This window comes from Temnothorax americanus, unplaced genomic scaffold (genome assembly GCF_048541705.1).
Source record: "Temnothorax americanus isolate GAGA-0224 unplaced genomic scaffold, ASM4854170v1 Scaffold10, whole genome shotgun sequence".
NCBI classification, from domain to species: Eukaryota; Metazoa; Arthropoda; class Insecta; order Hymenoptera; family Formicidae; genus Temnothorax; species Temnothorax americanus.
Window position 1 is genome coordinate 2,380,381 of NW_027509231.1, and position 27,342 is coordinate 2,407,722.

At 41.3% G+C, this 27,342-nt stretch overlaps 6 protein-coding genes across 14 annotated transcripts in view; 3 read left to right on the top strand and 3 right to left on the bottom strand.

The window, feature by feature from the left end:
• The first annotated feature begins 492 nt into the window (after window positions 1–492).
• Su(p) (prostaglandin E synthase Su(P)) lies at window positions 493–2,300 on the top strand. Its single transcript, XM_077409906.1, has 5 exons — window positions 493–900; window positions 978–1,052; window positions 1,258–1,595; window positions 1,676–1,787; window positions 1,866–2,300. The coding sequence occupies exons 1-5, from the start codon at window positions 598–600 to the stop codon at window positions 2,226–2,228; spliced, it is 1,191 nt and encodes a 396-aa protein (XP_077266032.1). The 5' UTR covers window positions 493–597; the 3' UTR covers window positions 2,229–2,300.
• LOC143899525 (uncharacterized) lies at window positions 2,237–4,245 on the bottom strand. 2 transcript variants are annotated; one of them, XM_077409880.1, is made up of 9 exons: window positions 4,004–4,245; window positions 3,776–3,931; window positions 3,503–3,633; window positions 3,307–3,439; window positions 3,127–3,249; window positions 2,977–3,060; window positions 2,749–2,901; window positions 2,537–2,665; window positions 2,237–2,473 (listed from the first exon to the last, which is right to left on the bottom strand). In XM_077409880.1, the coding sequence occupies exons 1-9, from the start codon at window positions 4,140–4,142 to the stop codon at window positions 2,364–2,366; spliced, it is 1,158 nt and encodes a 385-aa protein (XP_077266006.1). In that variant the 5' UTR covers window positions 4,143–4,245; the 3' UTR covers window positions 2,237–2,363. The 2 variants fall into 2 exon arrangements, with proteins under 2 accessions (XP_077266006.1, XP_077265998.1); XM_077409872.1 differs by having other exon boundaries at window positions 2,977–3,249.
• A 122-nt stretch (window positions 4,246–4,367) lies between these two features.
• Oseg1 (intraflagellar transport protein Oseg1) lies at window positions 4,368–9,886 on the bottom strand. The gene is made up of 16 exons (XM_077409456.1): window positions 9,693–9,886; window positions 9,180–9,289; window positions 8,982–9,102; window positions 8,706–8,916; window positions 8,483–8,556; window positions 8,113–8,383; window positions 7,883–8,044; window positions 7,496–7,793; window positions 7,054–7,424; window positions 6,580–6,972; window positions 5,972–6,386; window positions 5,678–5,904; window positions 5,214–5,601; window positions 4,944–5,113; window positions 4,716–4,877; window positions 4,368–4,640 (listed from the first exon to the last, which is right to left on the bottom strand). Exons 1-16 carry the CDS (start codon window positions 9,743–9,745, stop codon window positions 4,554–4,556), a joined length of 3,513 nt encoding a protein of 1,170 aa, XP_077265582.1. The 5' UTR covers window positions 9,746–9,886; the 3' UTR covers window positions 4,368–4,553.
• A 159-nt stretch (window positions 9,887–10,045) lies between these two features.
• Window positions 10,046–13,284, top strand: Cstf64 (cleavage stimulation factor subunit 2 CstF64). 3 transcript variants are annotated; one of them, XM_077409820.1, is made up of 9 exons: window positions 10,046–10,158; window positions 10,289–10,549; window positions 10,624–10,702; window positions 11,101–11,666; window positions 11,896–12,067; window positions 12,140–12,166; window positions 12,245–12,342; window positions 12,486–12,685; window positions 12,997–13,284. In XM_077409820.1, exons 2-9 carry the CDS (start codon window positions 10,489–10,491, stop codon window positions 13,114–13,116), a joined length of 1,323 nt encoding a protein of 440 aa, XP_077265946.1. In that variant the 5' UTR covers window positions 10,046–10,158; window positions 10,289–10,488; the 3' UTR covers window positions 13,117–13,284. The 3 variants fall into 3 exon arrangements, with proteins under 3 accessions (XP_077265946.1, XP_077265937.1, XP_077265955.1); XM_077409811.1 differs by having other exon boundaries at window positions 10,054–10,193; XM_077409829.1 differs by lacking the exon at window positions 12,140–12,166 and having other exon boundaries at window positions 10,082–10,549.
• Window positions 12,706–27,342, bottom strand: part of Qin (tudor domain-containing protein qin) — a 143,562-nt gene continuing 128,925 nt past the window's right edge. For all 6 annotated transcript variants that reach the window (XM_077409421.1, XM_077409405.1, XM_077409395.1 and 3 more), the window contains 22 exons: window positions 21,163–21,387; window positions 20,644–20,771; window positions 20,231–20,376; window positions 19,889–20,005; window positions 19,665–19,829; window positions 19,305–19,599; window positions 19,050–19,200; window positions 18,712–18,831; window positions 18,510–18,606; window positions 17,876–18,048; window positions 17,595–17,815; window positions 16,854–17,484; window positions 16,347–16,495; window positions 15,882–16,243; window positions 15,561–15,730; window positions 15,370–15,489; window positions 15,170–15,274; window positions 14,453–15,013; window positions 14,285–14,378; window positions 14,037–14,190; window positions 13,781–13,940; window positions 12,706–13,598 (listed from right to left, as the gene is read on the bottom strand). In XM_077409421.1, the coding sequence (XP_077265547.1) occupies window positions 13,476–13,598; window positions 13,781–13,940; window positions 14,037–14,190; window positions 14,285–14,378; window positions 14,453–15,013; window positions 15,170–15,274; window positions 15,370–15,489; window positions 15,561–15,730; window positions 15,882–16,243; window positions 16,347–16,495; window positions 16,854–17,484; window positions 17,595–17,815; window positions 17,876–18,048; window positions 18,510–18,606; window positions 18,712–18,831; window positions 19,050–19,200; window positions 19,305–19,599; window positions 19,665–19,829; window positions 19,889–20,005; window positions 20,231–20,376; window positions 20,644–20,771; window positions 21,163–21,387 (4,467 nt within the window). In that variant the 3' untranslated portion in view covers window positions 12,706–13,475. The remainder of the gene's footprint in view (window positions 13,599–13,780; window positions 13,941–14,036; window positions 14,191–14,284; window positions 14,379–14,452; window positions 15,014–15,169; window positions 15,275–15,369; window positions 15,490–15,560; window positions 15,731–15,881; window positions 16,244–16,346; window positions 16,496–16,853; window positions 17,485–17,594; window positions 17,816–17,875; window positions 18,049–18,509; window positions 18,607–18,711; window positions 18,832–19,049; window positions 19,201–19,304; window positions 19,600–19,664; window positions 19,830–19,888; window positions 20,006–20,230; window positions 20,377–20,643; window positions 20,772–21,162; window positions 21,388–27,342) is intronic.
• The window catches only part of LOC143899607 (uncharacterized), a 55,278-nt gene continuing 50,313 nt past the window's right edge, over window positions 22,378–27,342 (top strand). Inside the window, exon 1 of the mRNA XM_077410003.1 lies at window positions 22,378–22,894. Coding sequence (XP_077266129.1) covers window positions 22,831–22,894 — 64 coding nt within the window. The 5' untranslated portion in view covers window positions 22,378–22,830. The remainder of the gene's footprint in view (window positions 22,895–27,342) is intronic.

The window sequence follows — 27,342 nt, forward strand, 5'->3', positions numbered from 1 at the left end:
ATTTTATATAAACGTATACACAGTGTGTATCAAATCAGATTCATAGGCCAATCACGATTATTAATTAATATATTCTTTTAAATTGTTGTAAATCACCTAAATTAACGATAGAAGAAAGAACAGAGAACTTTCACCCATCAATATATTTTTCATTTTTTTTTAACGAAGAAATAATTTAACAACCACATAGTTCTATGATCAATTGGATGCCTGGGATTTAAGTTAAAGGCATTGAACGTTGTGGCATCGTTTTTCCGCACATAAGAACAACCTCTATTCTTTTTTCTTTCATTAGGTGTCATGGAAAAATAGTCTAAAAAAGATATAAATTAACAAAACATTGTCATAAGCCTGTACGTGACTATTGGTGTATACCAGTGTATACACTCATATACACTCCGTACGTAACACACAAACAAAAAACACATACACAACATGGAGTACATGGACAGGCACACGGACACGGACTACACGGTCTACATTTTTACACAACGTCCTTCATCCGTCCGTGTGTGTGTCCATGTGTCGCAATTGTCGCATTGCCGTGCGCCAGGCCGCCAGGGCCAGGGTTGATCAGGCTTATCCGATAACCTAGAAATGAATGCGGCACGCAAGCTCGCCCGGTTCGCGGAAAGGGCGAGGTTTCTAAAAAAGTACTACTTTACCAGCCAGAATGGCATCATCGGCATCCCCGAGTCGTTCTGCACGATGGTACAGCAGCCGCAGAGGACGCACGGTCTGGTGAAACTCGGTGTGATCGGAGCGGTTACCGGCGCAGCGGTAGGCGCGGGTTATGCCTACTACAAGATCAACGAGGCCCGGGAGAACATCGCCCTGGAGGGAACGCAGTTGGAGACTACGTTGCTGAAGTACAAGCCGCCTGTCACTCCGTCCAGGAAGGTACGCCGACGATCGCTCTCGTCAGAAAAAATGTATGTTACTCCGCTTGCATTATAACGACGCTTATCCTGTTCCAGATTGCGTCTCCAGTGGATTCCACCGGTTTAAAACTCACGTTATTTCAGTATCAAACATGTCCTTTCTGCTGTAAGGTAGGTAAAAGAACTTTCAGGCAGCAGAATTCGTCCTTAAAAGTTCATCTTTCCTTCTCCGCTTCAATGCTTCTTCAACAGCGAGAAGTCAATTAATAATTCTATCCATGTTCGCAGAACAATATACAGATACTTGATAAGCCAATCCGTTAAGTTAATCTGAAATCAATTGTATTAAGTTAATCTGTAATTTATTGTACCTCAGGTTAGAGTATTCTTGGATTATTATGGGATATCTTATGATATTGTGGAGGTAGATCCAGTGCTGCGAAGGGAAATCGGATGGTCTTCGTACAAGAAAGTTCCAATTCTCTTGACCAAGGTGGAAGGGGGCTATCAGCCCTTGAATGACAGCACCATGATAGTGTCGCTTCTCGCCTCCTACTTACACGATACGTCTCAGAAGATTGAGGAATTGGCTAACTATTATCCAAGCGTAGCTATGCACGATGAAAATGACAAATTTAAATACGAGATCATAAACAAGTATTTCCTCATGTTCAATAAGCAGCTTCCAAAGAACAGGTCGATGAACGAAATTACGTACGTGAGATTTGTTTAATATTCTTGATTCGATAATTGATTACATTCTTATAGCCATTTTACTACTTCTTTGTGTTTAGCGAGGAACGTAATTGGAGGAAATGGGCAGACGAGGTGTTCGTCCACACTCTTTCGCCGAACGTCTACAGAACCCTCGATGAATCCTACAGAACTTTCAATTGGTTCTCGGAAGTGAGTGAATCTATGAAAAATGAAAAAAACGCACGGAAACAATAATGTAAATGGGATTAAAAATTATTTTCAACGTAGGTCGGCCAATGGCAGGAGTACTTCCCAACGTGGGAGCAAATGTTAATAGTGAACGTGGGTGCGACGGCAATGTGGTTAATAGGGAAGAGACTTAAAAAGAGGCACCGGCTAAAAGACGACGTGCGACAATCGTTGTACGACGAGGCAAATTACTGGCTGCGTGCCATCAAGGCGCGCGGTACAACGTTCATGGGCGGCAGCAAGCCCGATCTGTCCGACCTCGCTGTCTACGGCGTTTTAAAAAGTATCGAAGGCTGCGACGCTTTCCAAGATTTGTTGACTCACACGAACATCGGCAATTGGTACAACGCTGTGAAGGAGCAAGTTGAGACACATTCTGGTAGCGTGAATTTGAGTAGATAATACATTGATTTCCATGTGTATAGAGTTATTTATTTACATAATAAATCCTGCTTAAGCATTTTAAGAATAAAATGATATTATTTCCCCATCAGAGAAAATTCACATGTAGTGTATGTATTCACAATAGTAGTGTACTTAAACTGCGCAAGGCAGCTGACGAAACATAAGTCGGAAACCTTTGTTTTGGACCTCTTGCACCTCATCGCCGTTGGTAACGACGTAAAGTACGAACGGCTTCAAGTCCGCTGAAAAGTTCAGTGAAAAAATAGTACCTCTATAACATATAACGTAGCATTACGATTACCTACATGTTTTAGTTATAAATCCATTTCCGCAAAATCTATCTGTATTAACGGCAACGCCATTTTCACGCGGGTCGGGTATAATCACGAAATCGTTGGTGCAGCTATCTCCGGATTCTGCCACCAAGTCCGTACCTGTTGATGATACGTGATAATTAACGCAAAATAATTTTTTGTTAGATTTACGCAGAACATTTTCAAGGAAAACAATGACCTACCTATTATGTCAGAACCAATCGTTCCCGTGTCTCCAGAAACGGAAAAGGAGAATATATCTGCTTGCGACCACTCGATACTGCAGTATCCCAGAGCCATCCTGACGCACACGCCGTAACGATGATTCACCATTTGTCGCGTTCCAATCTGAGGGGCTGAAACAAATCTTCGTTTAAACTTTGAACCGTTCATTTATGTTTTGTTCGCTGCGACGTTTGATCGACGCACACCTCGGACATTTTCCGTTGTACCAAAGTTGAAGCTCATCACGGTGCCGGAGACAGTCTTGTAATATTGTAAGCATCCATTGGGAGCTAAAACAGAAGCGAAAGACAGTTTCGCAAGTATCTCAGTGTGATGAGGTAATGATGAAAACGTACCTCTGCACACAGAATCACACGCTATTTGTTGAATCCTTATATTCCAGCGTCGGTCGAACGCGTGATCCGCGTTGGTGTCGACGGATATCGTGATCGGCGTTGCTCCATTGAAGTCGACGTACGCTGAAACAAGTCTAATTAATCTCGCTTTCCTGAAAAAAATTTTTCAAATTGCCTTACCATGCTGATTGGTGTTCTCTCCGCATATTCGGGGCACCGTGGACGAGCCACCCGACACCAGAAACACGTCCAAGTCGCAAAATCCAGTTGCATTGGGCTGGGCCCAGGTGGCCTCCAGAAAATCCAGTCGTAACTGCAAATGTGAGAGATGTTAAGACCGCAACTTATTGGAATTGACAACGTGTACGCGCGTTACCTGACATATGTTAGAATTACAGCGCTGCACCGTGATCGTGCATCGTTCTCCGCCGCGATAAGTAATGGGGTATCTCGGGCTCACGAAGTACGTGTTGTTCATGTTGGTGGTGGACCCGCAAGACTTTTGAACTGTAACACGTATAAATTCTGTCATGTTATTTGTATCATTCGCGCGAGGCACATCCATATGTATTTTATAATTAATAATATATTTTTTCAATTAAAATGGATACATTTTATAATTTCTAATATTTCCTATTGCGCTACTCACACACGCAGCAAGTGCCCAATCCGTTGGCGCACGACCCCGACGGGTTACCGCCGTAATTAATGCATTCTCGCCTCGTGAAGCACGTGCCATTAAGCTGATCGATGCTCGACAAGCACTCGGAGTTAGCGAAACGCACGACGCTGAATAGCGGGAAGACTGAGCGAAGATATCACATCGTTTAAAATGTATATGTCTGAATTGATACTCATTGGTGTTTAAATGACTTACACCTTCCCTGATGATTGGAATGGGAGTTAAACGATTTGATCTCCAAAGCATTATCTCTCGAGGATTGATCCAAATTAATAGTCTGAACGCTTATGACAGACAAGATAGTAACGCAGCCGGCTAATAGTACACTGATCATGTCTGGAGATGCGACTGAGATTTCAAGAATTATACTCTGGCTCTCAGGGGATACCGGTAACGGAACATGTGTGCTCAAATGATCACCGCAATTAGCACGTAGCCGAACTCTCGGGTTTACTGTTCCTTTAACTGTACGACGCCCGTGAGGTACTCCTGCTTTATTTATTCAAACAATACAATCGTGATAGTAAAAAAATAACGCAATTGTAAAAAGTCTCGCATATAGAAAACAAGTCGTATGTATTATTGCCACAGTGCTGTACATGATTCCTAAAGTAGAAAGATTAAAAGATTTCTAAAACAGTTTTATTTCGCGGATATAATTAAAACATTTCTAAAACATTTTTAACAAGTCCAATATGTACGATTGTACGCCTTGATCTATAACAATTTTTAATTCTACATTATCTTAACCCACGGTCACGTTCGGCGTCCGACAGAACGGGCAATGTCCGTGTCGTAACAACGCTAGCTCGTAGTCGTCCGAATGAAACAACTGAAACATCACGGTCATGTAGAACGGGATTTCACAAGGCTCGATCTATTAAAATAACGTTTGCTGGCAACTTACTTTTAAACAGCATTTGCACAAGCTGATCTGGAGATCAGGTAAAAGATTCCTAAAGTATCTAGTCTTAAAGGGCTTAGGCCACTTGATAATTATTACAGTGGACGGATCCATACTTTTCAATACTCCTCTTCCGACAGTCACTGTAGAATTGCTGGATTTTTCCTACAGAAGGCATATCGTTTCTTTTTATAAAACGAACGCTTCGTGCGATCGTAGATTTAACTATACCTCGTATCTCATTAAACGGGCGGTGAATAGGTCAGCCTCGTTGGAAGTTACGGTAAACTGATCGCTAACTGCGAGATCGTCGGGGGAAGGTAATGGTTCCTCTATCAGTTTTTCCGCTTCGTCGTCCGTGATGTCATCCTCCAATTCGAATTCGACTAACGGCAGGATTTCTGTAAACAATACCGGAATTAATAATCAGCTGCTCTAGAAAAGTTTCACACAGGAATCTCAAGAAGCTCAAACTTCTACGAATTATAATCCGCTACTTACCGAACATAACGAAGGAATATTGAAACTTTAAGCCGCATTGCGTGCAATTACTGCCAGAGACATTATTCGTCGGCATTAACGGATTGAACGTGGAACATTTGTAGCATAGAGGTAATAATTCTTCCGGATCGCGATACGGATAAGATCTAGCAGCTAAAGTTGACGTCTGTACTTGCGCTAGGAGATTCACGGGAATCTTCATCGCACGTAACTGGTCCAACAATTGCATAACCAGCTTGTCGGCGCCTAATATTCGCGCTTGTTTCATTAGACTGTACATTATCGTCATCTTCGAGATGCCTTCCAGTCGTATGCTCTGCGTCTTCATGAGTAAATACCTCGAAATGTTGAATAACGCCTCTGGCATCAGAGACGTAAAAGGTTCTTCCTAGAATACATCAACGTTATGAAGGAAGAATACAACGGAAGGAAGTAACACGCTACATTTGATGTATTAATCGTACCAGATATTTGTATACTTCGTGATACGCGTAATAGACATCCGCTTTGTCGGAATAATTAAGAAACATCGTTTTTATCTCTTCCACGCTCTTCGACAGATCCAGACTCAATTGCGACAGGAGCCAGTAAAAGTAAGATGCGTCCCGAAACCTTTTCTCTACCACAGCGTTGTTAGCCAGCATCGTGAGTACGAGTATCGACTCCTCCGGTTGTCCCGCCATTTGGAATGCTGTAACAGATATTAAACGTTAAATATCTCGACACTGTGTCCGTTACGATGCAACAGCGATCCATGCCTTCTTGAGCCTCGGAAAATCGTCCGGTTTCCGCCAACCATCGTGCGTACGGCCCGTATACTCGTGACTTCAACTTCGGATTCCTTTCCGCGAGTTCGAAGGCCTCGGGCCACGCTTGTGCATCCACAAGTACATCGGCAACGTCAGGATCGTCTCCTAACCGGCTGAAAATCTCTGCCGCGCCATGCGAGGCACCCAGTTGCTTAAGTTTCTTGGCGATCATCGACAGGTTGTCTCTGTCCGCCTTGTCCAGTTGTCTGCCTACTTTGATCAGCATGTCGATCCAACCGTACTCGGCGATGATACTGATGGCACGATCGATGTCTCCCGCGGAGAGGAACATTTCGGCCGCCGCGCGCGGTTCGCCCAAGCTCTTCGCCCATTCCGCACGTCGTCGTAATAATACTGTACGATCCTGATAATTCAAATAAATTGTTAAACCCAATATCTAATAAATATCTATGTAATAAATGTCTAATAAATGTCTAATAAATATTATCCAATCATTTATTATTCCGTTAGTTCCATTATTTTGCATTATTATACTTATTATTTTTTATGCACTAAAAAAGTTTGGACTTAATATTATATATTGATTATAAACGGACCTGCGTGTTGCCGGAGGCAATGAATTCCTGAGCGATGTCAAACATACGCAAGTCGGAATACATATCCAGGGCGTATTGCTGCAAACCAGCTTTCTGATAAAGCTTCGCCGCGTCGCGAAGTCTACCCATGGCGGCTGCGGCAGTGGCCATGCACGCCTCCCGTCCCCATTCGCCCGACTTTAATTTCTCCTCCACCTCGGACACGATCTCTATGTAACGCAGCTTCTTCACTCGCGCGAACGCCGAGTACGCGATGTTCAATTCCAGATTGTCCAGGCATGCCGTGCCCAGAGCGAGCCAGTCCGATTCGGCTACACCCAAGCACGCTATGTCATAAGCGTGGCCGTACAATCCGATATCTAGATATTGATACATGAACAACGACAGTGGTACCTACAAGAATTAAAGTATATTAATGTCGCGTGAAATACGTTCTTTTTTTTTGTCATTTTGCGCAACATCGCGACGGTTTACCTCTGTCGTCACGATGGACGAGCCGTTCAAGCAGTACAGCTTCGAGCCGTTGTGTCCTACGACGAAGCCGGAGAACTTCTGCCTGTACTCGGAGAAATTCGCAACTTTAATCGCGAGGTAGTTGTTGCCCGCGAAGCACATGATATCTTCAAAGGCGATGTTGAACGCGACGCTGTTGACATTCTGGAATTCCTGCAGCTTCTCGCCGGTGCATAGATCGAATACGGACAAGACACCAGATTCGCTGACCACTGCCATCTTCTCCTTCAAGGAGCTGATGTCCAAGCATCTCACGGAATCCTCGATTTTGGCGACGTGCGCGGGAAACGGATTGTCGAGATATATCTTCATCACGTGCCCGCTCTTCAGACCTAGTGTCAAATTCATGTTACGACTACTGATTTATCATAATTAACGAGACAATAAACTTTCTCAAATTTACCGGCTATTAAACATTCCTGCCCGGCGGGACCACCCGCCACTTTGATGTAAGTGATAAGTCCGTCGAGTATCCATTCTCTCTCTATTATCCCGGCAAAGAAAAGACTCTGCAGACGTCTTTCCAAGCATAAAACCAAGTGGTTCGACGTGACGACCAACAGATTGCAGTTCAAGGTCTGATTAAGCTTGTCTCGTATCTTGTAATGCATTCCGTCGCCGGCGCTGGACGGTTCGTAGATGATTACACGCTCCGACAATTGCACGGCTAGTCTGTTTCGATACACCGCAATTCGACATACCTGAAATATTATTTGAATATAATAACACCGTACCTTTTATAATAAAGTTATTTAATCATTTTAAATCGTTTCGCCGATGTTGCACTCACCAGATCTTTACATTTAATTCGAACTTTCTGATTCGTGATCAAATGCTGTATTATCACGTCGGTCATGTTCTCTCGGTACGCGTATCTGTCGCCGTACAGACCGTGCACGACGTTCCAGGATAGCTGTAGATACGTTATCGTTCCGTCTTGGGAACCGAGTGCCTGCAAGTAATCGCTAAATAGTGGATCATTAAAACAAATAATGTTATAAGTAACATGCCATAACTTACAATATGCGTGGCGCTTGGATGAACGGCACAGCTCCATACCCACGACGAGAAGGTACCACCTACATTGACCAATTGTATGCCGTCGTGTGTCATTAAAAGGCACTGTTTATTGCTACCGCAAACAAGGAGGTATTGGCCTTCTGGGAAGTGAGTGACTTTAAGCGGTATAAAACTGAACGATCTCTCTCTTCTGATAGCTTCCCCACCAATAGTGTAAAACGAGATGACTCCATTCCATTCAGCGATGCAGAGAACGTCTGTAGCATCGTCCCTAAGTGAATATCAATAAAATGTTTTTATCTCTTCTGCTTCTTATTATTATCCTATATGATAATTATATCTCTAATATGTAGGATTGTACTGTACGTACTGTAAAGGATTCCACGATATACTCCAAATTGGTACTCCGATTTGCCGTTCAATGCGCGTTTTTTCCTCGCCATTCTGAAAAATACATATGATTTACTTAATAGATTAGTTTAGAACAACGTGACGAGACATATGTAACATATATATATATTTTTTTATTAGACATTAAGAATATTTAAAAACATATAATTTAAAAAATTATATAGACGAAATGAGTAACATACTTTGTTCCTTATGGATACATATCCAGTTGCAAGACCAAGGGCTAAGTACTGTCCGTCCCTTGTCCACGCACAGCAATTGACTCTTCCCCCAGACTTGTGCTTCTGCACAGCTTTCTGTTCCACGGACCAAAAGGCGATGTCTGAGAGTGAACAGCTGAGAAGCTGATGTGAGACGGGATTAAAATGCATCGACTGTACTGCCTCATTGTGTCTGAGCAAAGAAAAATTATGCAATCAAAGGTTCACATTTATTAGAATCATAAATATGGAACGTACGAATATTTTAATATCCCTTCCAGCTTGGAGGTCCAGATGATGACACTTTTGTCTGCTCCACCTGATGCAAACTTCTTACCATCCTTCGCATAGCATACACAATATACGGTGTCTTTGTGCCCTAAGATACAAAAAGACGAGATTACGTTTGAAAAATACAGAATACGTTTTAATCGTTGAAATCCTTTAGATAATGACCTTTTAATGATTGAATCAAAGCACCATCGTTGGTCTCATACACAAGGACCTGATTGCCAGAGGCGACAACCAATTGCGTGCCATCCGGATTAAAACAAAGGTCATATATACTGAAACAACATCACCTTATATTTTTAATAAGCAGTATCGAGAGAGAACGTGAAGAACAAGGATGTCAGTGAATGTTAAAACGTAAAAAAGAACAGCGTTTATCTTAATAGACAGTTTAAACCTTTGCAAAACAAGAACTAGTAAAATATAGAATCAGAAATATATATTTTGTTATCAAAAACATGTATCATACATAAATGGATAATAAATTATCCAATTAATATTACATTTTCTTATAATTTTATTTGATTGCTCGTTTCACGAAAGATCAATAAAGCAATTTGCGCATTATGCATCTTAGCATTCCACAGCATCCTCATTCCTCGCGTTCTCATTCGGAGCATTCACACGGATCAATTTATAAATTGCCGAGAGACAACTGTCGATCCGCATAAGCTTTACCATTGATCTGACTTTTCTTGCACCTTGTCGACCCATGCTGGATGTGCTCTCATTCTGTCACATTCAGCACGGATTGTTTATGTTTATATTGTTGAATCAACTTGCAACAATATCATATGCGACACACGAGCATCTGTTTGGCGTTCCCACACAGTTACCATTGCCATGGTAACCATGATGTAAAAAGAAACATCATGATGGTAACCGCAAAACGGATATGGGAATGGGAGAAGTGTGGAACGCTGCTCTATCGGCGGGATGCTGTTAAAGGCGGGATCTTCTGTAACATGAGACAGAAACGTGTTACCTGTTACCTGCCGGAAAATATCTGTTTGATATTACGTAGTTCAACGTGCACACGGAGACAAAGGCGGGAGGCGTCAATAGACAATAGACGGATAAAACGGATTCCACACAATCGACAGGGCACAGAGGTTAAGTTCGAGAGTTCTATTTAAAATAAAACGTGAGCAATTGAGCTGATTGAGCACTGTTGAGTGGGTCCGTTTTTGAAACTGTTTGAAGCTTCCCTCTTATTCTATCTAAAACGGAAAATACATTCTCTTTTAAATATTTTTTGGTTTTGCTCCTTTTAGGTTAGGAGCGTTAGCGCCTTCAACCCTGCCTTTGGTTATATAGCGCACTCTTTCTCTCTCTCAATTTTATGAAATTAGGTTAGGTTAGTCGGCAGTACGTGCGTGAGTGCGTTGAGTCTGGTTATCGAGGGTAACGGAGTACTTCGTGCATCGTTATTAAAATTGTGTCGAGTGTTTCTTGCGGAAACAAAAGCGCGAAAATGAGCAATTCAACTATTTCGGATCAATCGCTGATGGACAAGTCCATGCGGAGTGTCTTCGGTGAGTAATTAGTAAAACGTACGAGTGTGCAATGCCGCTTATTGCATCTCTGTGTTAATGTAATTGTTTTACAGTCGGGAATATCCCATATGAGGCTACGGAGGAGAATCTGAAGGATATCTTCAGCGAGGTTGGACCGGTGCTTTCCTTCAAGTAAGCCTATCATACTTTCCGTTGCTCGCCTTATTTGATCGCATTGAATTGATTAAGATCATTTCACTTCGAATCTGCCGATGTGCCTTTAATATTTAACACAAATCCTGTAAATTTTAGCAGCCTGTTTTAGAATAATATAATTTTCTAAGAAAATAACTTGATTTTAGCGTTTACAGAAAGTAAACTTGTTGTTTAACAAGTTCTCTAATATATTGTTCATTTATGTCTTGTCTTATATGCATTTATTTTCTCTGTTAAAAGCCCATGTTAAAAAGGACATTAGACTTCTACCTCTATCTTCTAAGTTTATCTCTTTCTTTTCCTGTAATTGCTCCAGCTTTTCTGTCGTAGAAACGACACTAGTATTTATTAACGTACTCAATTGTTGCAATCAGATTGGTATTTGATCGCGAGACGGGCAAGCCCAAGGGATATGGCTTCTGCGAATATAAAGATCAGGAGACAGCTTTAAGCGCTATGAGAAACCTAAATGGATACGAGATCGGCGGACGAACGTTACGCGTGGACAATGCTTGCACGGAAAAGAGTCGTATGGAGATGCAGAGTCTCCTGCAAGGCCAGAACACAGAGAATCCGTATGGAGAGGCTGTCCAATCGGACAAGGCGCCAGAAGCGATCAGCAAAGCCGTGGCGTCCCTGCCGCCGGAGCAGATGTTCGAGCTGATGAAGCAGATGAAGCTCTGCGTGCAAAATAATCCGAACGAGGCGCGTCAGATGCTCCTACAGAATCCCCAGTTGGCCTACGCTCTGCTCCAAGCGCAGGTAGTCATGAGGATAGTCGACCCGCATACAGCTGTCAGTATGTTGCACAAGGCTAATCCTATCCCGGGTGTACTGACGCCGTCGGAGAAACCAATCCCGCAGGTACAGCCGCGAATCGAGGAACCGTGGGCGCCGCGACCTCCGCCACCCGTCACTGTTCCAGCGCCCATTTTTGCGGGTACGACAAAACTTTGCCTTGTCATTGATTTAAGAATTACGCCAGTAATTATTATGGGAATATTGTGTTAAAATCTTCAGATGTGTTAATTGATTTCCTATGTAATTGACCCGGATGCGGAAATTAACGCAATAAATTTGCTACATTGCGTGCGTCGTATAAATTGTACAACCATTTGCCAGCACTGGACAGGGAATTTTAATTTAAAATTTAATTCGTAAAAACACAGGTCAGGACGTAGATCTTAGACTAGACAGGCAGTTGGACCCGCGTGTAGCTAGATTGGATCAGGATTTAAGAGGATCGCCCCAAACACAGCCTGCGCCAGTCAGCGCGCCATCATCAGTGTTACCGGTCACCGCCGACCCGAGGGCGGCAAATGCGTTTAATATCGCGGACAAGTAAGTGCACCTCACGTTTGTTCGATAGACTCCAATTGTAAACTGCGTAATTGAAAGAGCTCTTTTTTACAGCATTCTTCCTGTGGAAGGAATTGAGAGGTCTCATATACATATATACCCCTTAAATATATATTTAATCGCTGCTTTTTTCTTATACTAAATCGACATTACTTTCAGCTTCTACCGCGATCCAAGATCCGACAGATTCGCCAGAGATTTGAGGGATCTTAGGGATTCCAGAATGCCGATCGATCCTAGGATTACCAAATCTAATCGTATGTTTCTTTTACTTTTTACACGTGTGATTACTTATGCATTTTATGGTGAGCCCATTGGCTTCGGTATATGTCCAAGTTTAGTAAGAATTGCTTCTCGATGGACCGAACGTTAATAGACTTTAGTTATTCAAAACTTCCAGCGACTCCTGTTGCGCCGCCGATTGTTCCAAGACCGGTCGCTGCACCAACTGTGCCAGTTCCATCAAGCGTTGTAATTAGCAACACAACCGGCTCCTCTGTCGCTGCACTTTCACAATCCACAAGTTCCGCAACTTCAAGGCTAGTGGCCGGAATGTCTCCAGCGGGAAGTATTCCCAGCGGCGCGTCCGATCAGGAAAAGGCATGTTACAGTAAAATAACTCCATTGATAAAGATCGTTTATTTTGCTCTCATTGCTTATACATCATTATTTGAAATTTGCTTCGTAAGAGTAAAGTTATTTTGAAACAAAATAATATCATGGTCGTGTCTCATGTTCTTCTTATAAAATAAAATATAAGGACAAAAACTTATTAGTTATGCGCGTATAAAGACTAATTAATTTTATTGGATATATCAGCACGATGAACCAAAGTGCAGTTGCGAACAACAGCTTAGTCAGTGTAAAAAAATGTATCTCAGCTATGTTCTAAACAGATTTTTTTTTCGCAGGCGGCCTTGATAATGCAAGTATTGCAGTTATCAGATGAACAAATTGCAATGCTTCCACCTGAGCAAAGGCAAAGTATCTTGGTGCTGAAGGAACAGATTGCGAAGAGTACACAACGTTAGTTGAGAGACGCTAATATAAAATCTCTAAACGTCACTAAATCTAATGCAATATCAAAATATAATGTACGATCGCATTAAAAAAAAAAAGATTTTATAAGAACTTCTCTTATTTTCTAATGTATCATAATCATAATCCTATACGTAGAAAAAATAAAATATTCACAGATATTCCTTCTCGGATTTACTTAAACCATGGATATAAATCATATGAGACAAATATGATTTAAGTAAAGCTTGAAGTCATTAAAGCTACCTTTTGAGTTCCTTAAACTAGTATAAACCTTCTTCTATTAGGTGAAACTCCTGAATCTTCTTTGGGTTTCTTAAACTGGTATAAACCTTCTATTAAGTGAAACTCCTCAATCTTCCTTGGGTTTCTTAAACTGGTATAAACCTTCTTCTATTAAGTGAGCATAAAAAAGCTCTCTGCACGTTTTATCCTTGTATATTTGGACCACCAGATTATTTCCATTGTTGATCTCCTGCGATGATATAATTAATGTTAATAATAATTAAATAAGTTGGAAATACACACACACACAGAAACTAATATAAGGCTATCAAAGATCTAAGGTTGGATCGTATAGCTTTTGATTCTAATTTGATTGGATAATTAATGTGGTTTTATCTGACTTTTAAGTAAATGAATTCTAAACAAGCTTACCTTGATTTGAGCCACAACTGCTTCATTATAGATTTTATCTAATTTTGACGCTAATAAATCAATGTCGTCAGAGACAAAGTTTAGACCCCAAAATGTGCATTTGATAGCCATGGCGGGCACTTCCAGCCATTTTTGCTTTGGTGCATATAAATTGTGGTCTCTAGAACATTTTATTTTTGTGTATCATTATACAAATACATAACACAATTCAAATAATGAAAAAATTGATAGTATTATCGATAGTATTATATCTTACTCGGAGAGTAGGTCCAATATTCTGTATTCATGATTACCATAGTCGACATAATATAGTGAAATCTTCATGTATTGACTGTTTGGAATTTTCTCACTATTTGTAATTACGCATCTATACCACATGTCATCAATAAACTTCGTAATGCATGGAGTATCTAAGAAAAATTATAAAATGAATATTATCTAATAATTTGTGTTGCGTATCAATTAAATGATGCTATTCTTATTAAAAATACTTTCATTACTCACTCTTCGCAAAAGATTCGAGTAACGGTTGATGACGAGCATCGTCTTGTAACTCTGACATTATAATTTCGTACCGCAAATAATACTTGTGAAGCTCCTAAAAGGTGAATATAAATTAGACTGATGCTCTTTGTGTCAGATATATTTAATAATAAATTCGCGTATGCCCACTTTAGAGAACATATGGTCGTTATTTTCTGCCAATTGCGCGAATGAGGTGATGGGATCTTTGTTGCAACATAATTTTATTTCGATATACTTCGTCTCCTGAGGAATTGTCAACTGTTTGTACGAGTGAAAAACACCGTCTTCTTCCTCCGATTGTGGTTGCGGCGTTGAACAGATCAGATGATTATTCAAAATATTCGTGTCTATCGAAGATATACTTTCGGTATCGGATATCGTATCCTTCAATTTATCAAGCAATTCTGTCTTTAGAGACTCCGCTAAATTACCGCTGATCATATCCTCGATCAATGTAACATCCTGCGTGTATGTTCCCGAAGATCCGTTGGAAGTATCAGCTACGGACGGCTTTTCGCACTCGCTTACTGTCTCTTCAATGACGACATCTCTGGTGGTGTCCAAGGATTTTAAATCATCCTCTTCATCCTCGGAATTGTCTGAACCATTCCACTCCTTACGTTCGATCTTAACATTCATATTCTCCATGTGATTTGCAAGGTACATGAGAAAGTCGCACTTAAATGGCTGCAATAATTGTATCGATATCTGCGGGGTAACAAGTATGACGTTAATGCATGCATAACATTATTACTAATAGGTTATGATAAAATAATCGTTGTCAAAATATAAAAGTTAATTAGAGACTTTAAATTAAGAGCTCGTTTATACTCTTAAATTACTACTGACATGGACGCAACTTACAATTAAATACGTGGGTTGACGCTGTAAAATGGATACTTTGCATTCTTTTTCAACGAGAAGCTTGTGTATGCGGTCTAAATCGTGCAACATCCATTTACCGGATTCCTGTTATACAAACACGAAGAAAGATTTTGAAAAATAATTGCAAATAAACACGGAATTACACAATAAATTGGTATTGCCAAAGAATATCCTGTTACCGATTTTAGCCCGCTGATGACGCATTTTGTGCACTGGATAGGAATATGTCCCAGTCTAACGTGATCCGTTACGTGCTCTATCTCACAGTCTTCCACATTGCCGTAATCGACAAATTCCACCTAAATACAGAGCATACGATCAAGAAAACGTTAATGCGAAAATAATATAATAATAGATTATTATTCCTTACCTGTAATATATTTCCTGAACTTTTGATAACTTTACCTCTGTACCACTTTTGGTTACCATGATATTGAGCGATACATAATTCTCCTTCCTTCCATTGCTTATCTTTGTTTATTTTAACATTCTTATAATGAGTTTGTAATTCAGTCTCTATATAGTGCAGTATATCGGCATCTAACGAAAGTAAAACGACAGAGCGTAAGCAGTTTTCGAATAAAAAACCGTGGTATTGCAATTAATTATATAAGTATATATATGTATGTATATATAAGATTACATTAGAAAGGAACTCTATGTAGATTACTATATAACCAAGGCAACGTACTATATTTCTTAGAATGCAAGTACACAGCGCATTTGTTGTCCACATATGTCGGTAAAGCGTGAAATACTTCCTCCGCTATCTCAGCCGGCGGTAACCAGTCCAAGAATTTCACTGCACATTCACGATCTGTCGATTCGCAAGCCTGGTATTTGGCATACGAAGCTAAAGTAGTTAAAACGTCAATGGTAGAATTGCAAAACGACAGTTCATTCTTAGGTGATGTCAACGTTTCATCTATTTCGGTCTCGTTTAGCCTTTTGTTATGCCACTTCACCTCTTCTTCGGACTGCACAAACCAACAACTGCTCTCCAACTGCTGCCTAAATTCTGCTGCGAGAGTCGAGTCTGCTGTCGCAAAGTAGCTGTTGAATTAGATTAAAAATCATGATTCAAATATCGCATACAAATTAAGTTCCTTTTAGTTTAGTTTAGTTAATTAAATATAGAATTGATTTAACTTCTTACTTTTTAATGGGTAAGGCGACACCCTTCTCCACCAACATTCGGTTGATAGAATTTATTTCTACTTTAGTTGGCGCTAAAGGTCCTGGTATTTTTAACTGTCTTACCCAAAGCTCGACAGAGACCACGTCATCGCAAATTTCTTCCTGAACCTTAACATACGTGACAGGAACAAGTTACATTTTTATATTCGCAATCAAATTTATTGCATTCGGCAATTGCAATTAATGTTATTTTTTCCACACAACTTTCATCAAGTAATTTTTAAAGATTTTAGAAAATCTATAACTTGTGTTAGAATTTAGGACAGAATTTTATTTATAATCTTATATGTAAAATAAAGAACATTTTAAGAGAGAATCGGAGAATATACACATATAAAAAATATATATCTATTAAAATACATATATATGTCATAAGATTATAAGTGGAATTATTGTCTAAAGTGGGCTTTTATAAATCCCCGAACTTCATGGATTAAAAGAAAAAAAAAGGCAAGAAGTTTTTTACCGGCTTAGTGATGTAAAATTTGCAATTCGCATTGTCTCGTATGATCTCGGACAGCGTTGCGCAGGATAACTTCGGCCACGTGGATGATCCGCCGCACGGCAAAATACCGGCCAGCTTCACCTTAAAGCAGTACGTCATTTCCTTGGTGAAATTCGAATGGAGAACTTGTATGTCCTTCATCGTCACCGTCTCCTCGATACCCATGTCGTAGAAATAGACTAGCACTTCTGTCGAAGATTTTATCTTCAATATTTTCGCGCGGAGGTAGGCCTTGTCCTTTGCAGAATACACCGCGCACAATGCGCCTTCACTCCAATTATCGCGCGATTCGGAGAAATGGGTATCGTAGAACTTCTGCATCAACGCCGTCAGTTTCGCGTTCGATTTTTCATATTCGGTCTGGGCAACGTAGATGCAGTCCGGTGTGGTCACCCATTGAACACGCACTTCCACCTTGAACGGATCTTTAGGCGTCTCGTCTTTTACTGATTTATCATCCTCCACCTGCGTGTCGTTCCACGAAACGCAGAGGTCTTTGATAGTATTATCGGATTTCGGATTATTATCGGACTCCAGTGGAATAGTAGGTTTAATAGCCAATCGTAATTTCTTAGGCTTGTTCTTAAATTTGCTACATTAAGAAAAAGAGAGAACAATAATCATAAAAAATTGAACATCGCATCTCAAGTAAAGTCTTTTTATCTTTTTATGTAAAAAATTTTATGTGACGCCAGCGCTCACCTCACAAAAAATTCGTTAACAACGCCTTCGAGTTTTAACTGACGGCTGACGTCGATGTTATCAGCGTGCATACATCCGATGTACCCGTCGTCTAATTTTCTTCGAGGATTTATCGTGATACAGCTTGCATTATTGAAAATATGCAACAAACTTGAGAAAGCTTCGGGTTTCCAGCTTCCATCAGATTCAGGCATTATATACATTAACGCTACCTTTATGGCCTGAACGAGAGAAAACGATAAGCCTGTGTGATTCTGTGCATAGAAAAGGGATTGACTTACTTGTGCCTTAAATATGGTGTATTCACGCGGAATTGCTCGTAACGTGTCGCGATTTTGAATCAAGGTATAACCCCAGTCCACGCAAAACACTCTGACTTGATTTTCATTAATTATTTCAGTGATCTCGCCGCGTTGCCAGGTATTGTCTTCCAATTGTACAGCGCACGGTAAACCTGATATCGAATTTAAATTCTCAAGTAAAAAATTTTTTAAGAGTAGCATCTGAAGACTAATTAGATATTGCAATTATAACAGTTATAGAGAATAATATGAAATTTTCTTTCCAGTACTCTAAATTGTTGACAAATTTTTCTAACCTTTTTTAATTTCAGAATAACTAAAAATAATTAGTAGAACATCTTATTTAAATTAATCTTTTTAATTATTATAACATATAATAACATAATAACAATAATATTAACCCTATTCACTTCAACATGTTTTCCGCTCTTTTTAATCCTCGCATCATAACTCACGAACGAATTGACGAAATTTAATGTTACAAAGCGCAAATTAAAGCTACTACTTTAAGCTTTAATTTGCGCTTTGGAACATTAAATTTCGTCAATTCGTTCGCGAGTTATATGAAATAATTATCTCGGCAATCCAAAAATATCTGTAAATAAAAACCAACCTTCTTCTGGTGTTTCAATTATGTTCGGTGAAGTCTCTTTTTCGAAATACTCATTCATTTCATTCCTTATCTTCAAAAACTTATTTTGACGCATACCCTGCAAAGATTCACAAAAATAAGAAGTAACACAAAACTTCTTTTCTATCTCTAACGAGATTATGGCAAAATAAATCTTGTAATGATACAATAGTAATTGTGTTACCTTCATGACATAAATTTTGTCTGGTGACTCAATCCAGCCAATGTTAACCGTTGTCATCTTACTTAACGGAAGGTCTTCTTTAGTATAGACGTACGTAGTAGTAGGATTCAACCCCTGCTTCTGCAAAAAAATGTAAACATTGCGTGCGACAAAATAAAAAAAAAATCACGGTTGAATTATTTTTTCCTTCTAAGAAAGTTTTAAAAGAAAGATCGACCAAAAATCTGGGTATTGACAACTATATGTGCGTGTATGTGCAGAGGAGTATTAGCTCTAACATTGCGTAGTATTATAACTATGTGACATATGTATATTTTCGAAAACTGTTTCGAACTTACCGGGCTTAGCCGAGTGTTCAAACGCGCGTAATCCATAATTTTCATAGTGCTATACATCGACTGCGGACCCATGTTACTATTCTTCAAAATAAAGCGAAGATCGACGTACAGAACGTCACGGGTGGAGTTGAAAACAGACATCGTGCAATCGCTGTAACGTAGAACATTTTTCCAAACGGTTAACGGTGACACTCACTTTCCTCGAACACACACACACACACGGGATAATAATCGTAGAATTGGCAAATGGCTTACGCTCCGTTCGTCAGCTTCACGAAGTCGTTCGTGCTCGCGTTTGTCCAGTGAAGATTTTTGGGCAGCAAGCCATGTAAGCTGCATCGAATCGCTTGCGGTGGCAGTTCTCGCAGATGCTTGGGGATCTCTCGCACTCTCGACGCCGCTATGTTGCACTCTTCGTGGCCGTAGTCTATGTAAATCACGTTGTACTCCCGTTCACAGTCGGCAGTCGTACTCGCCGCGCTCACCCGCCCTCGATACCACAGGTCGACATGGTTGATCACTTTCCATTGTTTGACGATACACATATCGTCTGTAAAACAGAACAAACACGACGGATAAAAATACGATCGTTAATCTTATCGCGAGCGATCGTACCTTTGTTGATATTAATCGATGTCTCGACTAGGTTCTGCTTGCCGTTTCCGTATGCCGTTATGTCTTTCTCCAACTGCAGGAATTCCAGTTTCGTGGCCAGTTTTCGGACGAAGAAAAACGACGGATTAACAACGTGCGTCACCTCCACCTTGTACTCGGAAATGCCTGGAAAGAGAAAAAAAACCGGTTAGAATAAGAATTGAAGATTAGAAAGAATAACTTACTTTCTTCTTGCTCGTTATCTTCCGTCTTGTCGATGTCGATCGTCGTTGGTGGTAGTGCTACTAGTGCTTTACTCGATTGCATTTCCGGTAGCATTGACGGCGGCTCATCAAAGACCACTGTCGATACCATTTCATAAATTATTTAATTGCGTTTTTTCATTTCGCACAAATCACAAGTCATAACGATATAAATTTAAAAAAAGATTTTGCGGAAATATAACCTGTCGAATCTAACGAAAACATTGACTTGTGATTTATTAGAAAAAAAATTATAGAACATCCGAAGGTGAATAAGATGCCACATTTTTGGAAAAGCTTTCACGATAGGATCAATGTTCTCACTTGCGCGCAGTCTCTTCGATAAAGGCGACATTATGTAATTCTTTGGTAGCTCGTCTTTTCGCACGAGACTGTAGGACGACATTAACGGCACTGTGATCGCGCAGTGATCTTCAATAGCTGCGACGATCGAGTCATCGACGGTAAACCTGTTGAGAGAAATGCCTTGTGTTGGACTAGCGAGAATTAGGAGACGCTCGCGCTTCGTGCGATCGTACGCGACGAAAAGCGTGTCTTGGCAAAAATAATCTGCTTGGGTTATGAACTTTGATATATTGACAAAGAGACATTCGGTAACATTCCAATTATTAACGGCGAAGGAACGATCAAGCGCGAATCAGCAAAAAATCTTGCACGTCTTATTTATCTTGCTTATCAAAGCAATTCCTTTAATTAATTCGCTTTTTGTTACTTACGTTGCGGTTTGGTCCTGGCACGCGTCCTTATACATCAAATGACAAGGGAGATCTGTCATGTCCTTCAAGATGTTTATCGCGTTTCGTATGTCCACCTTGTGGAAGGTTTGTTTCGCATAGGATGCTATCTACGGACAAATGTTATCAAGTTCAACTTAAGTAGCTGTTAAAAAAAGATGTCAATTTGAATTTAATTGAATATTATGTTACTTCCGTCCGATCTTCTTCTACTCCATTAATTATCTAATTATTCTTAATTATATTCATTCATAATTCATTACATTCTTTTATCCACTACGTCATTGATTATAATTATATGCATTCATTACACTTTTATCTACTACACTCTTAATTAAATCTAGAAAGTTAAAATTAGTTACGAATAATCAAAAGAAGTAAATTGTATAATTTGAAGCTTACAGAATCGTCATTGAATATTGAAGTAAACAACGTTTGATTTGAAGGCAGTGTCAGACGAATATTTCTGGTGTTTATAAAAATTATTTTTGAAAAACATACCTGCAGCGTCATCTTCAGTTTTTCTTCCTGGATTCCAAGCTGCCTTTCGATGTCCTCTAAATTATTCTTTAGGCTATCACTTTTCTCATGTAGTTGGTTCATCAATTTCGCTTCCATGTTTTGGAGAACGCCGTGCAGATACGCGAAATGTTGAGCGACTGACGCCTCGATGATTTCGCTGTTTCGCACCTTGTACGTGTTGGACGTGATCGCTGATTTTATTTTCTGAAAGAATATCACACATACGATCCGTAAATGCTTATCCTCATTATATCGTGATCTGAAATAAATGTGTAAATGAAATTGCGTTACGTATCCCATTCGGGAAATTTTACAAGAGAAAATAAAGAAAAAGATAAACGTCGAGATAAAGCGACGAAATAAAAGACTAATAAATCAAACTAAATAAATTTTAAAAAAAGAAGAACGCAACAGGTTTTCGTTATCAAATATGTAAAGTAACGAGGCTGATCTTCGATTGAGAAATGCGGGAGTGAGAAATGGAGTTCGCAAGCGCGCGAGACGTGAGAAGGGGTCGGCGAAATGTATATGCATGTCCATATTTGCGCAAATGGCTCGATATGGAAAAATATTATTATTGCGCGAGCGAAAGAGAAGCCCGGCGCCCTCGCGGGCTTCCGTCGCGAGTTTCGATCCAAGTTCACGAGGAAAATTCGTCGTGTTGTTGCTTCAGTAAACTCTCAGGTCGTCGCTTCGTTCTCGCGGAGTATAAATCGGCGGGATCAACAACGTGTACAACATTATGCACTACCGTGCCGTTTTGTGGCTCGTCCTCGGAAAGATTCTTCTCACGCCATCGCGAAAATTCGCTGCTGCTGCTGCTGCTAATCAGTGATACAACGCCTGATGTATGATTATCGCATTTGTATGATTATTTCTTCGCCGATTTGGGACTGATTTTCTTTTACGAGCAGCGCAATGTTCCCGTAGATTTCCCGAATGTCGATTCTATTATTAATATATCAATTACAGAGAATAAGTAAATATTGAATTAATTAATTTTCGTTCATCAGACAGAATCTTTTGTAAATGTATGAAATTCACAAAAATTATAATTGAGCACAAAACTCTGTCCGACGATCAAAAAGATTTTAATTTATCTATTCTGTGCTTAATTGAGGGGGGGGGGAGAGGAGGTCAATATTTATCTATTGAAATATTGGCAGGCTCTCTGCACATTCGCGTGAAGGCAGAAGGTCGACTCGCGCCGGCGGTCTCTCGCCCCGAGAAGGATTCCACCGCGGAGGGAAAGAGAGACCGGGCTCCTCTCTCGTCTCTTGCGGAGAGATTGGAACGGCTGGGAGAGGCCCCGTGCACCACACAAGTGGGCCGCTGCGCGAGGCTAATACCACCTGGTCACCACGAGCCTTTCCTCAGTCTTTCACGTCCCGAACGGCCGGTCGCACACCCAACCGCAAGACAGTCGCGAGATTCCGTTCGCCGGCGCGAGTATACTCGCGTCCTCCGTGCCTTCTCCGTGCCGCGGTCGGTGTTCGCCGCGAGATCGAGTCGACTCCCGACGATGCGTCCGCGATCGTAGGCAGTCCCCTTGGTGTGCCAGCACGGAGGCGCAGGTCGCGAGGAGGAAGAGGGTAGAAGCGGACGAGCGGAGGAGAAGAGGGATATATATATATATATATATATAATATGAGGCTCCTCTGCGTGGCGATTGCCATCGCGAGTGTAGCGTTTCTCTCGACAATCGTCTCAGGTGAGTTTCTCTCTCTCTCGCAACTTGTACATTTAGGCCGCACCCAGAACTCTGCGAAAATGTTGGGTCCCGCAGTCGTTAATATTTTCGCGATGTGACAGACAGGAAGGAACGAGAAATCTTGAGATATAAAAGTCGCGAGCGCTTCTAAGTCTTCGTCAAGCTTTATCTATCTCTTTCGCGAGGTTGATTTCTTCCTTCCTTTTTTTAAATTCTTACTATTCGCGCATCTCAGGCTCACCCTACGAGTTCACTCGTTTGAATCGGCCTCCGCGCGTGCGTAACTCCCCGTTGAATTGTTACAATGCTAAGAGTGAACGTCGAAGACGCTCGCGAAGGCCATCGGTCTTTCTCTCCGCGTTCTCTAAATTAAACGCGCGTAAAAACCGTAGACCGATTCACGGACGATGCGTTTTCGTCGGATGAACTTAATTTGCCCTCCCAACCCACCGTTCGAGTAAACCGCGCTGATACCCGCTTCCTTCGGGACCACCCTTTGACTATTTGCGGAGTATAATTAACGCCGCGAAGACGCTAAGGGGTGTTCTCAACGGTCGATTGATTAGGTTAAACAAGATCACGCCGAGTTGTGGAGAACGATTCGGTGCACGAGTTACAGATCGCGATGATGCCGGGAACGGCTTTTTATCTCCGGAACAGATTTTCTTCCTCATCTGCCCATAAATGATTATCTCTCCTTTTATATTTAACTGTGAAAAAGTAATTTAATTTCTCAACACGTTACTTCAAAAGTGAATAAAACCAGTTACCCATTACGAAATGTATTTTTTACAGCTGTTTGGTATATCCTAAAATAATTTGTATAATGCTAATAATAAACACAAATTTCTTTCTCTCCCTCTTCGCGCAAAAATAAATCTTTCTCCAAGTTTAAATCGATGTCATTTCAAATAGCGATATATCTGAATCATTTTTCGTGTAAGAGTCAAAATTGAAAAAGATTCTCTTCTGCAGTGTTACATCGATTTGTCATTTTTAAAAAATCGTGTTAAATCGTCCTGTGTTTTCAACACGATCAAGTTCAATGAGGATATAAGTTAGAAAGACGGTAATTGCATGCAGCGGCGTTGACCCGAAGGATATCGTGATAATCGATGATAAAGGGGAGATTCAATCGGTGACGAGCCAGAAGCTCGAGCTACACACGAGAGCCTCGCCGGTCACGATCTCTTCGTCGCTTTTATTTCCCTCGTTCGAGACGGAAATGTCCGTGGGCATCGCGGCCCCTTCTCCCTCTCCTGCCATCCCTCGATCTATCTATTTATTTATCTATACGTGCTCCCCCCCGAGTATAATGGACAATAAAACGTTTCATGCGCTAAAAAGCACTAACCGCACGCGAACATGGGTGTCGCAAAAAAATCCGGCTGGTTAGCTGGATGCGCGGCTTTACGCTCCTTCCCTCGCTCGCTCCTTCTCTCTCCATCTCCTTGCGTCTTGCGCTCTTTAGTTTTATCATTCCTTGGGCACGACATCGATCGAACGACCGACGCAAAAGGACGGCAAAAGGAAAAAAAAAGGGAAGAGCGGAGAGTATGGGTATGACCGGAACACGTCGACGGGGCGGGAGAGAATGAAAATAACACGGTAGGTTTTTTCTGAAAACAAACCCTCACCGGACATCGTCTCAATTACCGCTCAAACATCCCTCTCCAAAGGCGGATTCCGCGGAGGAAGAATTTCTCTCCCTCTGAGTTTCGCGAGCAGGTTTCGCGGATCCGCTTGTACGACAAAACCCCGACGACGACGATGGATTCCCACGCCGCGATATCCCGGGGAAAGTCGAAATGTGGGGAAAATTAATGGCAGGACGACAGCTGTCATTATGGGCTCTATGGTTCGAATTAAGCTTTAAATAAAGTTTTTATTCAAAGTCCTTCGCACGGTCGACTGATAAAAGAAAGTAACAATTACGATTATAAATGTTATTATATTATGCCATCGGAAATAGAGACTCGCCGGTCGCGTATTTCGATATTATTTATACATCGACCAGTGTTTATTTTATCGTCGCCGTTCACGGGTCCTGCACGCGGCAGGCAGCTCCCTGCGGAAAGACCGCGGGGAGATCCGTCCCGCGATTGATTCGAAAGGCGTTCCACCTCGAGCTGTTTACTCGGACGATCTAGATAGAGAAACACCGCTCAAGGATCGCTCGGTCTCTCAACCTCGTTCTCTTCAAGGATGATTAGAGTTATATTCATCCCCGCGCATTCGCGCGTGCCCGACGATCGTGGGGCGGGAAAGGGGGATAATAATAATTAATCAAACCACGCGTGACGGGCTGCGATTTTGACCGTCATCGACTACTTCCACCAGCTATAATCTGAGCTTTACTGCAATATAGTCGAATAAAAATCGCGCGCTCCAAATGCCCGACATACCGTGGTGTTAAAAGCGTGACGTAACATGGTTGAATATTTCCCCGGTACGCACGACGAGGAATGTCCCATTCGTCGTTTCGTTTGACAAAAACGCGAGTTGCGTTTTCGCCGCGCAAAACGCGGACCGGATTAACTCGAAGCGGAAACGCTCGCCGGCGCAGAAAAAGCCCGATCGTATACGTCTGTAGAGTGCGTATTCCTCACGATTATCCGATTCGTATATTATTTCCTTTGTATATCCTTCGCGATTATAACGCCCACGTTGTACAAGATTGCGCTGGTCTATAGCGACCGGACCGGTTGGAAGTTGCGCGAAACGATCAAAGATCCGATCGGAGAATGACAAGAGCTTTAACTATATTTATCGACTGTATATTTTAGTAATTATTAGAAGACTTTGTATTAATTTTTTGTGAGTTGTTGTAGCAAATTTCGTTAGTTATTATATAAACAGCAAAAAGATTTGTCAAGACCAACTTTATTTGCAAAATAGTTTCGTTAGATCCGTAAATTATTTTGCTCCAGCAACAAATTTACTCAATTTCTTCCCTTCTGTTCTCATAATTTTGCTTATTCCACGACGACATTCTATCAGCAACAATTGCGTAATAGTAAAACGTATTTGATATACAGATAAATTGTTTGCTCTAACAACAAATTAATCTGTTTCTATGAACTTATTCGACAAAAACTTTTCTATTCTTTCAGCGAAACAAAATCTTACAAATCTTACTTAACATTCAAATGATTGGTTGTCAGAGGAAGATCTGTTTGCTCTTACATTAAATATACGGTAGCAGCAATGCTTTTGCCCGCGATAGTCAGATTATCTTTCTCCCGTGTGACGAGTTCTCATTTTCCAAGTTACAAAGTCACTGTTTATTACAAATCTGCCGCTATAATAATCTCATCGCATAATGCATCTCATGCAAGATTCGCATAGTGGAAACGTTAATGTCTTCCGCCGCGCGTGCGAATTGTCCGCTGACGATAATGAATAGGTGCATATCGCGCAAGAATAATGTATTAACCGGCGAATGCGCCGGTGCACAATTTCGCATATACATATAAATTGTTCATATCCGCGACTGTCGCGTCCGCCAAATTTTGCACGATATCACACACTCGGGTAGGGGAGAGCTCCCAAGGATTTTCTGGCAGACGCGCGATCGGGAAAACGTCTCCCGTTAAAATGTCGCGTAACCATCGGCGATCTTTCCGACATATTTCACGGCACGCCTTGCGACAGGATCCGAGATTATGAGAGAGAGAAAGAGAGAGAGAGAGAGAGAGAGAGAGAGACACGGATTTTTTTCGAAGTCGAGATGACTCACCGCGGTATATCGCGACGATCAATTACGTTTCAACATCGCAACGGCGACAATAAGGCGCGCGGGCCTCGTAATCGGGGCATGTAAACGCGCGTGTACTAATTACGAGTTGCGGGCTGGCTCTGCTCGCTCGCTCGCTTACGCCACACGCTCCGGTCGCGAGATCGTGCATGACAATCAAGCCGCGGGGAAACCCGCGATCGTGAGCCGAGTTATGAATTAAGTTCCCTCCCCGCGCGTTTCTATAGGTGGGAAATGAAGGAACGCCCTGCGAGAGCTCTCGATTCCCGCGTCCACGTGTCCGCGAGCGCAGGATCCTCGCCTATAGCATTACACGGCGATAATATAAATGTACAGATGCAAACTGACCGTCTTTAGGTTTTTCTGTGTACGTGATCATCTCTCTCTCTCTCTCTCTCTCTCTCTCTCTCTCTCTCTCTCTCTCTCTCTCTCTCTCGACATACCTTCCTCTGGAAAAAAAAGAAATGTGGGATCTCAAGTTTATTTCGGTCAGATCCGTCGAGAAGGAGCCTGATTGAAACGGCCCTCTCGCATAAAACGCGCAGGAAACAAACGTGGAACTAACGAGGGGAGAGAGTATCGCTCTCCGCCTCCTCCCCGCGCGAAAATGTCATTATAGTAATACGGTAATGGTGTTATTAAAGGAACGGTAAAAAGAATGCGCTCCAATTATATCTCCCAGGATCTCCGT